The 15164-nt window shown below is 36.6% G+C and overlaps 1 protein-coding gene across 1 annotated transcript in view; it reads right to left on the bottom strand.

Moving 5' to 3' along the window:
* The window catches only part of Myo95E (Myosin 95E), a 463721-nt gene that overhangs the window by 129016 nt on the left and 319541 nt on the right, over window positions 1-15164 (bottom strand). Inside the window, exons 4-5 of the mRNA XM_069818692.1 lie at window positions 6550-6749; window positions 473-519 (exon numbers count right to left, since the gene is read on the bottom strand). Coding sequence (XP_069674793.1) covers window positions 473-519; window positions 6550-6749 — 247 coding nt within the window. The remainder of the gene's footprint in view (window positions 1-472; window positions 520-6549; window positions 6750-15164) is intronic.

Here is a 15164-nt window from a genome sequence, read left to right as displayed (position 1 = left end):
TAGCGAGATACGTGTATTATCATTACCAAAATAAAGTTTGGAAAATTTAAGTATTTAAAATATATCTTTTATGAAAATGGTTTCAGGAAAAATGCTTGGATACTATAACCACAGTCTAGTATATACAGTCACGAAGCTTGAGTTTATGAGGATACTAGGAACAATAGATTGTGCAAGTACTATTTAGCATTGTCTGTAATGAGGCGACAGTAGTGATCCTAGTGGTTAGCAACTATCTATGGATGCATATTTACTTCGTATTGAGCTTCGTGACTGTATATACTAGACTGTGCTATAACTAAGTTGGGAGAGCTTATAAACTGTGAACTGCCTATTGAAACAATCCTGTTAGGTACAAGAATACAAATGTAAGGGTAATGGCTTCAGAAGTCTTGTATTTTATAATGTAATCAAAATTAATTAATACATTTTTCTAATATACATATGTGTACGTACGAGTATTAATACTCACAAAACGTGATGAATTGTCATTCCTATATGTCTTCGCGTTGCCGAAAGCTGAAAAGAAAATACATACAATTAGAAACATAATTATATTCTAACTGGCTTAGTTGCCTCATGAGTGATGACTTATCGGTATCACTTATGAGGTTCAAACCTGTCTTCGAAAAGTTAACTAAACAACAAGGATCTATAGAGTATGACATACATAGGAAAGATCATAGTCATGCTACTCGAAAACTGAGGCGAATTCGGAAAATTTTGTTATTTTTCAGCAAACCAGATCTTTTATCAACTCCTTGATGGCTGAGTTTAACTTTTGATAGGCTAAATTCTGTGTACAAGGACTAGGGCATAAATCATGACAACTATTTTTTTTGCGGGCGAGGTTCGAAATTCTGATATATGCAAATGAAAGGACAGGGTATACGAGGGGCAAACTTACAAAACCTGACATGTTCATTTTCATAAAATACTACAAATATATGTGTCCATGAAAAACGAAGATTTTTTATGATCACATCTTATATTAATCTACAGAAATAATAATAATAATAATAATAATAATAATAATAATAATAACAATAACAATAATAATAATAATAATAATAATAACAATAATAATAATAATAATAATAATAACAATAATACTTTTAAATATTTTGTTTATTGCACGTTAATTAATGTACGTTTTTGACATCTGAAGTGTAATTCCTGAAAATGGACATGTCAGGTTTTAAAAGCATAATACTGTTCTTCATTCATGGTGTTATAAACTTAATGCGTAAATATTAGTATAAACAAATCATAAACTTAACGCGTAAATATTAGTATCAACAAATCCTCGGAACACTTGTTCACTGTTGTAGATTTTATGTAGTGCAATATACAACAAATCCTAGTGCAATATACAACAAATCCTATCTTTTACCAAAGATCTTCGATAAAATATTTTACCATATTCTTCGTCAAAGAACATTGATAGTGTAATAGTAGCCTCACAGAGACTGTATTTTCTTTGCGATGTAAGTTACCATAATTTGGACTCATCTTGAAAAACAGAAATCAAAAACGAAAACTTTTGAAACAGTAGCTGATCGTTGATCGAACCGCACACACAAGCACAAGCCCGCGCAAACTTAATTCATAAGTAACTGATATAAGCGGAAACTTGGGCTTGATGCCTTCATACAAAACTCACTGCACAAAACTGCTCCGCAAGCAGTCCACTCCGACCCTTGCGGTGAGGCTGGGTGATGTCACGGGCCAGTTCCGTGCGGCACTGTGGAGCCCAGTGCGTTGCAGTCCCGAAGCAGCCCAAGGGCTGGGCTGTTGTGCAGGTCTTTGCTATGGATGCCATACAGCATATATCTCGTGACATCATAGCTTAACTTTGAAAAAAATATAGTTGTTATGACTTATGCATTAGTGTAACATGTACCTAATCGGCGATGTATGCAATGGAGGAGGAAATGAACTGGCCACCCTACCCTATTATCTCCTGGCTTAGTTACCTCATAAGTGGTGCTTTATCACTTGTGAGGTTCAGACCTATCTTCGGACAGTTGACTAAACAACAGCAACAACAACAACATGACTTATGCCCCAATAGTCGTATATAAATTGGGTATGACTAAACTGTGCCTACTTAATCTGCTACAGAGGAAGTATTGACCAAATTCTATATATGGTAGGTCGAAATTATGAGCTTTATATATAATCATGACTACACATTGTGCAGCAGTTAAAACCACGTGATTCACAGCATAGTAATGACTTCGCCCTTGGACGCCCTGCATAGGCAGAAGATGACAGCTCCTAGCCCTGGACTATCATATGAGGCTATGAGCACTTTTCTCTTACTGGTGGAGTGAACACTCAAAATTACTGAATTTCGGGATCTGCACTTCCAAACGAGATTCACGACGTTCTCTGCACCGGTTGGTGTGCCTTCAAGAACAGTTCCATTATCGATCTGCTTTTGTTTGAAGAAATGAAAACCTTAGGGGCCTTAGGGCAAAGGATGTGTAACAGTGAAAGGTGAACATTACTGCAAACTAATAATCCAACGTGTTTTTTATTGGGTTATTTTACGACGCTGTATCAACATCTCAGGTTATTTAGCGTCGGAATGAAATAAAGGTTATAATGCCGGTGAAATGAGTCCGGGGTCCAACACCGAAAGTTACCCAGCATTTGCTCGTATTGAGTTGAGGGAAAACCTCGGAAAAAACCTCAACAGGTAACTTGCCCCAACCGGGATTCGAATCCGGGCCACCTGGTTTCGCGGCCAGACGCGCTGACCATTACTCCACAGGCGTGGACTCCAACGTGTTATCCCATTTTCAAAGGAAGGAAATATTTTGAATAAAACTATTTTTAAATGTTTTTAATAGAATTGTCTGTTCATCACTTCTCTTCCGCATGTTCTCTAAAATGTTTACATTAAGTTTAGTTTTCAATAGTTTTCCGTCCAGAGCCGATTAAGTAGGCGTATTTCAATTATAACCACCCTGAATTTAGTTTTGAGAACACTGAAATATGTGAAGACGATTCTTTACTTTTCTTTATCTGTTTTTTACAGTGTGTTCTGATTTTATTTCTACTATAGTTTGTGAAAATTAATATATAGGTACAGGACACTACCTTACGCACACAACCCATCTTTTTGATCATGTGATAGGGGATACAAGACTATAGAAATTTTATTCCGAAAGATCAAAAACTTTGGAAAGAGTATCGTTTCTCTATTGAACGTTTCCTGACTCTACAATGTGATCAAAAAGTGAGCTTAAAGAAATCAGCTCTTATGGAATTTAATTAAAAGTGTTGTAACCTTTACTAAACTCTTCCTCACTCACACCTACAGTAGGCTATAGCCAAATTACTAGAGGAAACATTAGGGCCTAAATATTATTCATATTCACACTAAATTGGCATAAAACAACTGACCTGATATCACACAAATTTTAAACAACATATGTCTAACACTGTCAGACATTGGTGCATTATTTTCTTTTCACACATTGGTAACAACAGCAAACAAGAGTAAACGAATGTTATTGCGAACTAAGCTTCATTTTTGTCAGCTTATGTTCTTCACATAATAATAATAATAATAATAATAATAATAATAATAATAATAATAATAATAATAATAATAATAATAATAATAATCCGCGGCGCTACAGCCCCTGAAGGGCCTAGACCGACCAGCCGGCTGCTGGCCTCACGCCCACATGCCGAAGCAGAGGTGGACGATCATCCAACCAGAATGGAGGTATCGTGTGGTTAGCACGATGATCCCCCCAGCAGTTAAAGATGGCATTCGCAACCGTATTTCGCTACCTATCGTAGCTACCCAAGTGCATCACGATGCTGGGTGGGCACCGGTCCCATACACTGGCCGAAATTTCATGAGAAAATTTCTTCCCCCATGAGGACTAGAACCAGCGCGCATTCCGTGTTTTTCACATATTACACTCATATTAAATCCCTTTTTAATTGTATGTATAATGTGTACAGTAGAAAATAAATATAAAAATAATTTTCTTTTCGTAGGGCTGGACAGGGCGAAGTAATTAAAGCATTAAAAAAACTAAATTCAAATAATAGTTCCGGTACTAGAATATGTTAAAACAAGATATAAGTCAAAGGGAACTCTCTACAAGTTATGTTATTGTTTTGAAAATCCCAAAATCATTGAAGTGATACAATGAAGGAGAGTTTATTAAAACATGTCAGGATAAAGTTGCTAACATTATTGGTCCCGAATAATATGATGTTTTTAACAGTATGAAATTCTCCACACGGACAATGCAAAGGAGGATAAGGGATACTGAAACACTAGCTGAACGAGAAATAAAATCAAAGATGCATCAATCTGTGGTCTAATCTATCGCTTTAGGTGGAAACACAGTAGAACTGGTAATGTTCACCTGCGGGGTTACGAAGGATCTCTCTATATAAGAATATTTGCTCGATGTCAACGCACTTGAAATACAACAGGAGAATTATTCCAAGTATGAAGAAAATATATAGAAGAAATTAATCTGAAAGTAAAGCAACTTGTATCTGTAGTAACAGATAGGACTCAAAATATCACTTTTAAAAATCTACTAGATGGACTACCGTGTTATTTAAGAGAGCTGGAAATACGTCAGAACATAAAATGTTGCCATTTTATAACACATCAGACTAGCTTAGATTTATTTAAAATTCTCTCCATAAAAAAACATATAGTATAGTCCTATCTTAGGTCGCCTGCCGCTACCCTACATTGCAGCTATGTTTGGCTCTTATATTTCTGAACAATTGTTTTCTGAATGAAACCTTGTAAAATCTAAACAAAGATTGTGACTAACAGACAAAAGTTTACGAGATGTATGAAGAGCGGCATGTGACGTATTTTCCTAGGTTGATGTGGCACAGTAAAAATTAAGGTGAAGTAAAATATAATTTGTCCATCTTATAAATCATTATTGTGTAGTCTACGACAGATGCTTGTGTTGAGAGTCCGCCACTTGGATACGAACGGAGTGCTCTATGCTCCTCGATTGATATTACATCGTATGTATTGCGACTTGCGTCCAGTGATGTCATAGTGAGTACAAATTTTCCGACGGCTGTTCTATGCCATTGAAATGTTTTGGCGGGCGTACCTAACCACGTGATCAGCACCTGAGAAATATCGTAGAAGTAATACAATCCCGTGGAATTGAAATAAATGTCCGTTCACGTTGGAAATCGAGCCACGGACCACCTTATCGGAAATCGCACACTCTATTCACCGAGACATTGCAAGCTACAGTATACCATTACTATGTATAAAATTATTTCGATTACTTAATTAAAATGTTTCGATTCCCTGATATCATAATATCCCACCTCCCTCAAACCCATTTTAATATTATTCTCCCATCTACGTTTCGGCCTCCCTAAAGGTCTTTTTCCCTCCGGTCTCCCAACTAACACTCTATATGCATTTATGGATTCGCCCATACGTGCTACATGCCCTGCCCATCTCAAACATCTGGATTTAATGTTCCTAATTATGTAAGCTGAAGAATACAATGCGTGCAGTTCTGCGTTGTGCAACTTTCTCCATTATCCATTTCTCCATCCCTCTTAGCACCAAATATTTTCCTAAGAACCTTATTCTCAGACACCCTTAATCTCTGTTCCTCTCTCAAAGTGAGAGTCCAAGTTTCACAACCATACAAACAACCGGTAATATAACTGTTTTATAAATTCTAACTTTAAGATTTTTTGACAGCAGACTAGATGACAAAAGCTTCTCAACCGAATAATAACACGCATTTCCCATATTTATTCTGAGTTTAATTCCCTCCCGAGTGTCATTTATATTTGTTACTGTTGCTCCAAGATATTTAAATTTTTCTACCTCTTCGAAGGATAAATCTCCAATTTTTATATTTCCATTTCGTAGGTACAATATTCTGGTTATGAGACATAATCATACACTTTGTCTCAGTCTAATAATTTCACCACTAATTGTGTTTTAACTAGAATTACAGATTATTTTAGGTTTATGTCTGGAAAACCTAGACAAAATTTTTGTAGGAACCAATGATGGTTTCAGGCTTGCTTACAGTTTTGCGCAACATTACCTTTATTATGTTAATTGAATCGAGATTGAATTGTTATTTCACTCAATACTGTTGCAATTAATTTCTTTTTGAGCAACGATTCGTTTAACAGCGACCCAGTATTCGTTTACATTTCGTCCAGCGAGATATGGTAATTGCTCTGCCACTCAGCTGACTAGCGGAGTTTTCACTCGTTTCTTGTGCGCGCGCATCTAGCGTAGCAGTTTCATAAATAGAACCGTTAAGCAGTGTACTGTGAATGGTGATGGCAGTCGGCATGCAACTCAATAATAACTGATCCTGAACCTACATAGTTATGATTTATTTCTAATATTACGTTACTTATTTATTTCTGTCGGTGTTAAATCCATGCTGTTTGGTTTGAACGCCGTTTTCAGTAACTGGAACCACCCGTAAATTGTACCATGAACTGCCATCGGTAGGAATAAATTTAAACTCTAGGAGTCATAAAGCTCACCTTCCAGAAGAGGCCCCGCTTGTACTAGGCGTTCCTTCATGATTTTGACCTCTCGACTTTGACCGGATGCGAGGGCCACGAACTGCAGAACGATGCGAGCTGCTTCCGTCTTCCCAGCACCACTCTCTCCGGACACCACGATGCACTGGTCCTCGTTCCTATCCCTTAAGAACCTATAGGCAGAGCCGGCGATTGCGTATCTGGAACAAAAGAGTGGACTCAAACATGAAAGCAGAAAATAAAGGCTTCATAATAAAGTGTATACGTTGATGGGTATCGCTACACCAAGTAAAGTGAGAGTCGAGAAATGGCGGTTGAATTAATTTTATTTCATAAGCGGAGAGATCTGTTTCGTACTGTATATAGCAGTGCTGCTCATCGGAGTGACTACTACCGCGGAGGAATCGGAGATTACGAATAAAGCTCTCCACCGGTGATCTCCGGTACTACCGTAAGTGGAACAGGGGACATACGGAGGGATGCGGTGGTTCGGAGCGAAGCGACAGTTAGCTCAAGGACGACCGGCGCGTACGGACTGACTGTAGTTGTGAGTGGAATAAAATGGCACAAAATCGGATAGGCTATCCGTCGCATGGAAATTCTTTAATTTAGTTGAATGTAATAATAAAGTCACACATTGTAAACTTTGTGGGTGAATTTACTCTAAGGATGGTGGAACTTCGAATGTGTTAGACCATTTGAAGCGATCGCACAAACGCGAACTTGATGATAACAATTACGGAAAACATTTGATACGATTTCTTTGTAAATTAAGTGCTATTGTTCCCAAAGGCCCACAGTATAGGAAAAAGTCTTGAAATTTCTCTAAAACGTAACTTTCGAGGCATTAAAAACATATGAAATATTTAAAAGACGATTTGAGTTATATTTTTCTGTTTAGACAACTTGCGTTATATTTTACATTTTGGATTAAAATATTGAGTTTCTGAATGAAACTAAAGAAACATATGGTAGTAATATAATTACAATTATTCTTAAGTTGGTATCCGCTTATATTTTTATTACAGAGAAAGAGTGGCGCGTTTTAGAAGAGGCAGTTCAAATACTGACACCCTTTAACACAATAATCACAATCCTGTCCGGTGAAGAATCTGAATAAATTATGTTGGACAATAAATTTTAACCCATTGATAGCCCAGGTTTCTTTTGTTCCATTCTGAAGCTCCCTCAATATATTTTACGTTAAACTAAACCGATTAGAATAATAAATGACAAACACTGTTTGTGATTAAACGAGAGTTTCTAGGAGAACTACAGTACACATGTTTACATTAGCTACTGAAAAACTTTACTTCTGGTTAGTTTTGCAGTTAAATTGAACGTTATTAATTTGATCAATGACATAAAACTAATACGCCTTTCCACATATACTATGAATTTCAAAACTAGAAAAAAATCTGTCAGCTAATGTAGCACTTCAAGCAAAACAAGAAAAAAAAAGAGCCGAAGAAAGAGAGAGAGAGATTAACATAAAAGAGAGAATAAACAACAACAAATTACAACTTATTTTAAAATATACGCGGACGTCAGCGGACTCGAATCACTACCTGATCCTATTAAAGGAATGCTCAGCGGAAAGTGTATGTCTGCGCCACAGCACATATACAACCTGCGCGGCATCAATCGGAGGTAATCCGGAGGTCTCCGACTGAAAGCGCGCAAACAACTGCTCCGGAGAAAAACCTAATCATAAGCAGCACTAGTATATAGAGATGAGCATGGGCAGACCGTGGTCCTCCAACCGACTACCCGTACAGCAGTAAGACCGCCAAGCCTACCCGCGGTCCCCGTGAACTCTTGCTTCAGTGTTCGTGCTCGATGCAACGAACTCTATCCCACTGAGCCCGAGATCGCTGCCCACGGAGCTCACGCAGGCCTGCCTGGAGACCGCAGTTCCTTCACAGTTCGTGTCAAATTCCGAGCCCGTCTCAAAGACGACATGGCCTTCCTCTTTCTGTCCTCTTTCATCGATTGAACTATTACTACTCTTAGAACTGATTCCTAAAGCGCGGGTTATACTTCATGAATCACCCTGTATCTTAATGCCTAATCTGGCCAATAGCGGCACTGAAAGTAGAGGAAACCGATGCCATGGAAAGAGTATTTGACAAACCTGAAGAGCTGCCCTCGTGTTACATCTCGCCCCTCAATAAATTAACTATCACAAAGTTTGTGAACAGAAAATCCACCAACCTCGTTCCCCTTTGTCAATATAACTGACAAGGGATGTGCGTGACCTCGAACGCTCAGAACCGCATGAAAATGTGCTTACAATATAAATCGGGCATCCCAAAAACAGTGCTATGAATCATTCCAATATAAAACTCAGCTGTTGTCTGCTAGCGCCATTCGACGGTGGCATGTTGTACCTGCACTAACAAGTACTTACTCTAGTTGTGTGAATAGTAGAGTTGCAGTAGGAGGCCGTCTTTTGGAGTGTTCGGTTGTGGGTTAGAGTGTAAACAGTGTACATCGGTATCATGAGGCGAATTAATTCCATGAATGTTGTCAAAATGTTAGAGGCAAAGTTGCGACGTGCTCAATATGGGAACGTAATCGGTTGGGTCAATAAATTATGCCTGTAATATTAATGATTTGTTTGTTCACTTTTCACGTAATTACTTTTCAGGCTAATTACTTCAGATTCTTTCTGTACGATCGAACCATGTAATGACATAAACCCCTCTTGCTCTAAAAGAAAGTGTCGCAGCCCTTGGGTTCCTTAACAAAAACTGTTTGAAAGAAGGTTATCTATCCGATCCCAAAGTTTGTCGGTCCAATTTAGAAACACCCTGTATACACTGATATACAATAAATTGTCATATATTAGTAATTCTATATAAATTGTTTCTAACACAGACAAACAAATAAAACGGAAAGAATTGCATACTGTCAACAGTAGAGCAATCGATTGTTTTATTCGATTATTTTTCAATTATGAACATAATCGAAGGAATTTCATTCCATTAAAATCAATCTATTATTCTATCTTCAGTGGAGCCTATATGAGCTCGGATAACTTCGGTAGGGATTTAAAACCAATGATAAATAAATCATACTTCGATGAAGCTCGTAACCTCTGAATGGAAGAACACTGATGATAAAGATTATGAACATAGTGACAATAGGAACACTGGGGGGAAGGAAAACTGAAATATATTATATGAAAAATGTGTCTTTAAAATAAGTCTTAGTGTTGATAGGAACAATCCATGTGAACTCCCAACCTATTGGTTACGTCTTGTCTCACTTCGGTAACGCTGATCGTCTTAAGAAAATTCGAAAATTTTTAATGGTCAGCAGTAAATAGGCCGTAACTTATTAACATATATTTAACACTGAAGTTAAATTTAAAAAAAACACGACTAATGCTCGAGAACATAATTAACTGTAGGAATATGTGGCCTCCTCGATCCCCCAATCTAAGACCTTGTGACTTTCGCGAATTTAAAAGTTAAAGTGTATAAATTTAATTCACACACATGCGCTGCAAGAACTGAAAAATAACACCCGAGAAAATATAGCATTCATTTTTCAGAGCGAATTCCAGCGAATGATGCATCATTTCTTAAACGTTTGAAACAACGATGTAGTTTCAGAATCTTCATTCTTAATTGGATGCGTAAAATGGAATTTAAAGTGCTTATATTTAAAGAAAACTTTACATAAATAGTTTGTGGTCTGTTGAATCGCCGATTGACTGCTCTTTTCCTAACCAATGTGTGAGAATGCGCTCACAGATAGCCAAATTTACAGCTTTTCGGTCGGACGATAATTTGCTGAACCACTACTAGTGTGAAACAGAAAAATAAAAGGTCACTTGTAACTAGTACAGCAGAGGAGACAAGACCTGTCCTATGACCTTATCATGTGCCGTGGCTATATCACCAATAGGTATGGACGGGGAAGATAATGTTTCAGTTTGAAATGACCTTCAGTATTGGTAGATTCGTATAATATTAACCATCATGAAACAAACTCTCTTTCTGATAGCTCATTCTTTCCCCTCTCTCACAGCTCACATGCCACGTCTCGCCTCTTCATTTGTAAGTGTGGAGAAATGAAACAAAAGAGTTCAAGAAGCTTTCATTGAACATAGTTCTTCAGTTCTGCATTAGTCACTTGTAAATTTATAGGCCCGGTTTCTTCAACCTCTCTTAAATTATAGCAGTGTGTTGTCCATTTTAACTATAAACTTAACAGTTGAAGCATTTCTTCAACTACTGTTAGTAATAACAGACTGTTAAAACTCATGCTAATTTAACTACCTAATTTCATGCAGTTAAATCATTTAACTCAATATGGCTGGTGCGTTACATGCTGAACTTATCTTGATTATTTAGGAAATGATATCCATGAATACATAAATAAACAGAGCCAATGATTTCAATGATTTGACAGAACAGAAGTTTATACAAAGATATTTCTGCCAAGCCTCACTTTTCACTTTCAACGTAGATCCGTTTGTTTATTTATTCTCAATAATTGGTTTATACTGCGAAATTATTTCCAGCAGAAAGCTTCTCTCGAACGAAGAGAAATTAGTCCCACGATTTCTTTTTGTTTCAGTATTTCCCATTTCACAACAGCAATACCAATACGCCGCTCCACGCTACTGTGATAAAAATGACGGAAAGAACCATAAATCAAACCTGAGAGAATAGAAAGACTTCTATCCTCTCTGAATCAAACAACGGAAACAAACGAGAATCTCAATTGTCAGAGTTCAGAAAACAGAATTGACCCTATACTTACTTGATTATAGGTTAAGATTAAACTCTACAATCTCTGGGTCTAACAGAGAGTTAACAAACAGAATGTTAAAATGTGAAATATAAAGTTGAAGAAACGCAATATTTTAACAGCAATTTATACTTTTAACTTACAGCTAATTAACGCTATGTTAGGTGCATTTTAACAAAGGTTGAAAAAATCGGTCCATAGGCTTTTAGGAGTCATAGTACGAATGAGACGTTTCCTGAAATATTTTATAAAAAATATTGAACTGGACAAACTTGATTTTTGTCTTACGTTGGGCCATTTTATAGGAAACCAGCCTAGACAGGAGACTAGTAGCAGAACCACAATCCAAATGAGATACACAAACTGAGAACTTAGAATATGATTGTAAAATCTAAATGATATTTTTGTTGAAGAAAAACTATGCATATAAGCCATATCGAGTTACAGAGCGGGCAATGATCCCTATTAGTTGGCATGGTAATGTTACGACTTCCCGTAGCGACAGTATTTACAGTGCCTTATGCACCTTTCAAGTTTACGACAAGCACCTCCTCTTCCCTTTCAACCCACAAAAAGCAGCAAGTTGGAAGTTTCGGTCGTAAAACTTTTCTTAAATGATTCATGCGATAGAACCATCAATCGACCTGGCCGGTTAAGTAATAAGGAAAAACAGATCTGAATTTCCAAAGAGCTTCGTGCTTTATTTAGCTACTAAGAATTTCCGAAAGTGAGGTTGTGTACGAGTGCATGTAATGACTATTCTTGTTTATTACTGTCGACTGTAAAGTTGATGAGTTATGGAGCAAAGATGAAGTATATAAAATAAAAATACATGTCATCTACGTGTTCTGCTTCTTCCTACGAAAACTCCAACCGCAATGATGCGCGTAGAGAATGACGCCACTGTTTATGCTCCTATATTTTGTATTTGGTAATATGAGTTCGTTATAAGTAGGGGGCGGATGTTGATGACCTAAAATCTACTGAAAATGATCATTAAAATGCCCTTAAACTAATGGAAAAATGACATAAAATTAAAAGAAAATGATATTTAAATATTATTCACCGTACTCGCACCACAACTTAAAAAAATTAGTCACACTGCAAATCTCGGAGAGAGGAGACAACTTCCTGGAATTTGGCTAAGATTAAGGAAAAGAACATGCAACAAAATGAAGGTTTTAAGGGAAAACTATAGGTTTTAATGGGATTTACAACGTGTTTCAATCAGAAGAGGTCCATGTCAGTGCCTTCATTCTCCGTCTTCTCTTTCCGAGCTTCACTTTTGCTACCAGATCTTCCAGATGAGGGAGGTGAATGACAAAACAAACTGTGGGTGCAGCGTGCATTCTTGCAATCTTTGTGTTAAAAATACTGTCTACTACAGTAGACATCCCTTCCGAACCATGTTGAGGACACTACGTCCTGTCCAGGATGTGGTGAAAGTTTCCCCCTTTCCAAACATAAATTCTAAAGAACAGTAGCGGTCGAAGTCCTCACTTAAACTAAACTGCTGTCAAGCATTTTATATTACTTCCGTTGTGTAAAGTGAAGCCTTCAGTGGAATGAGGGATGGACTTTAGAGTCTGTTCCAAACTATAAAACTCAAACTTCTCTGTTATTCACTTATTCAGTAGGTAATTACTACTGACCTATTTGGTTAGAAAATGATTTAACACACCTATCGGTAAAGAAGAAAGTAAAATGCATTCCAAATGATCTAAAAGTTCTTCAAAGTATTAAAAATGACCAAAAAATGCCGAAAAAAAATATAAAAATGACCTATGAGCTCAAAAACGTAAAAAAATGCAAAAATGCAATATAAGAAATTACTTTTTTACGTTAATATCAACATAGAAAGGATTTCTATATTAATAGGCATCGTCCTAATGTGAAAAATAAGAAGATGACTTTTCATCAACATCCGTCTCCTAGTTATAAGTTACTACATAGTGCTGTAAGAGCGTAATTTAAACAAGGATTAAATTATGTTCATCGTATGAAGCGCGGTCGGAATGTAATTTAAGTAAGATTAAATTTTATTCATTCTGTGAAGTGTATCAGAGCGTAACTTAAACAAGAATTAAATTATATTCATCCAACGAAGCGTGGTCACACTAATTTAAACAATGGTTAAATTGTATTATTTCTATGGAGCCAGTAAGAGCGTAATTTAAATAATGATTAACTATAAGCCGTGATCACATCGTCATTTCAGTAAGGATTAAACTGTATTTGTACTATGAAGTATGATCTGAACATACTTTAAATAGAGATCAAACTGTGTTCATTCTATGAAGCGTGGTCAGAATGTATTTAAATAAGAATTAAATTGAGTTCATTCAATAACACGTGGTCAGAGAGCATTTTGAATAGGAATTAAACTGGGTTTATATTGTGAAGTGTGGTCAGAGAGTATTTAAGTAAGGATTAAAATGATACGTAGTTAGAGACTATTCTAAATAGAGATTAAACTGCGATAATCCTATGAAGCGTGGCCGGAGTGTATTAAAAAGAGGATTCAATTCTGTTCAACCTATGAAGCGTAGTCGGAATGTATTTAGATTAGGATAAATTCTGTTCATTCTCTTAAGCGTGGTTACAGCGTATTTAAATAAGATTTAAATTGTGTTCATCCCATGAAGCGCGGCAAGAGCATATTTCCAATAGGAATAAACTGCGTTTATCCCATGAAGCATGGTCAGAGCGTTATTTAAATAAGGATCAAATATCTTCACCCTATGTGGAGTAGTCAAAGCGTAATAATTTAAGTAACGATACATTTGTGTTCACTCTAAGAAGTGTTGGGAGGATGTAATTTAAACAAGGATTAGATTGTGTTCATCCCATCAAGCGTGGTCAGGGCGTAATTTAAATAAGGATTAAACTCAGTTCATCCTATGAAAATTGGTCAAAAATTAATTTAAACACGGGTAACATTCGGTTCATCCTATGAAGGTACAGACCAAAAAGCTTACAATGATTATTATAACCAGTGCAAACAGCGATGGGAAATCACTACAAGATATTTTAAAGAGGAAAACTCATTGGGTGTCTGCAGTGACCTGCGAAGCAAGTAACTGTATGACATTTTTTTGATACCGCTGCACAGACTTCAGGCATGGTATAATAAAAAGAGAAAGAAGGATGGTATATTAATCATAATCTTCATTAAACACAATGTGTATAGTTTCAATTCTTATTTGTTCTGGAGACCTGGCTCGTAAGGATGATTGTGGAGTATCATTATTATGGTGAGAGGAAACGGGTGAACCCCGAGAAAAACCCCCTCACGCCCGCTTTGTCAACCATGACCCAGACAGAGATCGAAACTGGGTCGCTTAGTTGGAAGGCAGAGAAGCCATGGACGAAATGAGAGATAATGTATTGCTAACGAGTTATATTAAACAATCTTTACTATTAAACAGATTTACCTCACAGCAACACATTAATTGTAGCCTATCTGGAATGAAAGGCCTTTCAATGTATGGGTATTTTCATAACTTTTGTTACGGTAACGCATTTGTGCAAATCCCGGGATGTAAAATAAACCATCGCCAAATTCCTTCATTTTCTTGAATTGGTGGTGGTGGTAGTAGTAGTAGTAGTAGTAGTAGTAGTACTAGTAATAGTAGTAGTAGTAGTAGTAATAGTAGTAGTAGCATAATAATAATACCTAATGATATAATAATAATAATAATAATAATAATAATATAATAATAATAATAATAATAATCTATATGATTGTGAAACTTGGACTCTCATTTTGAGAGAGGAACAGAGGTTAAGGGTATTTGAGAATAAGGTGCTTAGAAAAATATTTGGGGCTAAGAGTGATAAAGTTACAGGAG

Source organism: Periplaneta americana, chromosome 2, assembly GCF_040183065.1.
Source record: "Periplaneta americana isolate PAMFEO1 chromosome 2, P.americana_PAMFEO1_priV1, whole genome shotgun sequence".
Taxonomy (NCBI): Eukaryota; Metazoa; Arthropoda; class Insecta; order Blattodea; family Blattidae; genus Periplaneta; species Periplaneta americana.
Note: the sequence above shows the minus strand (reverse complement) of the source record. Positions and strands in the feature narration are given on the sequence as shown.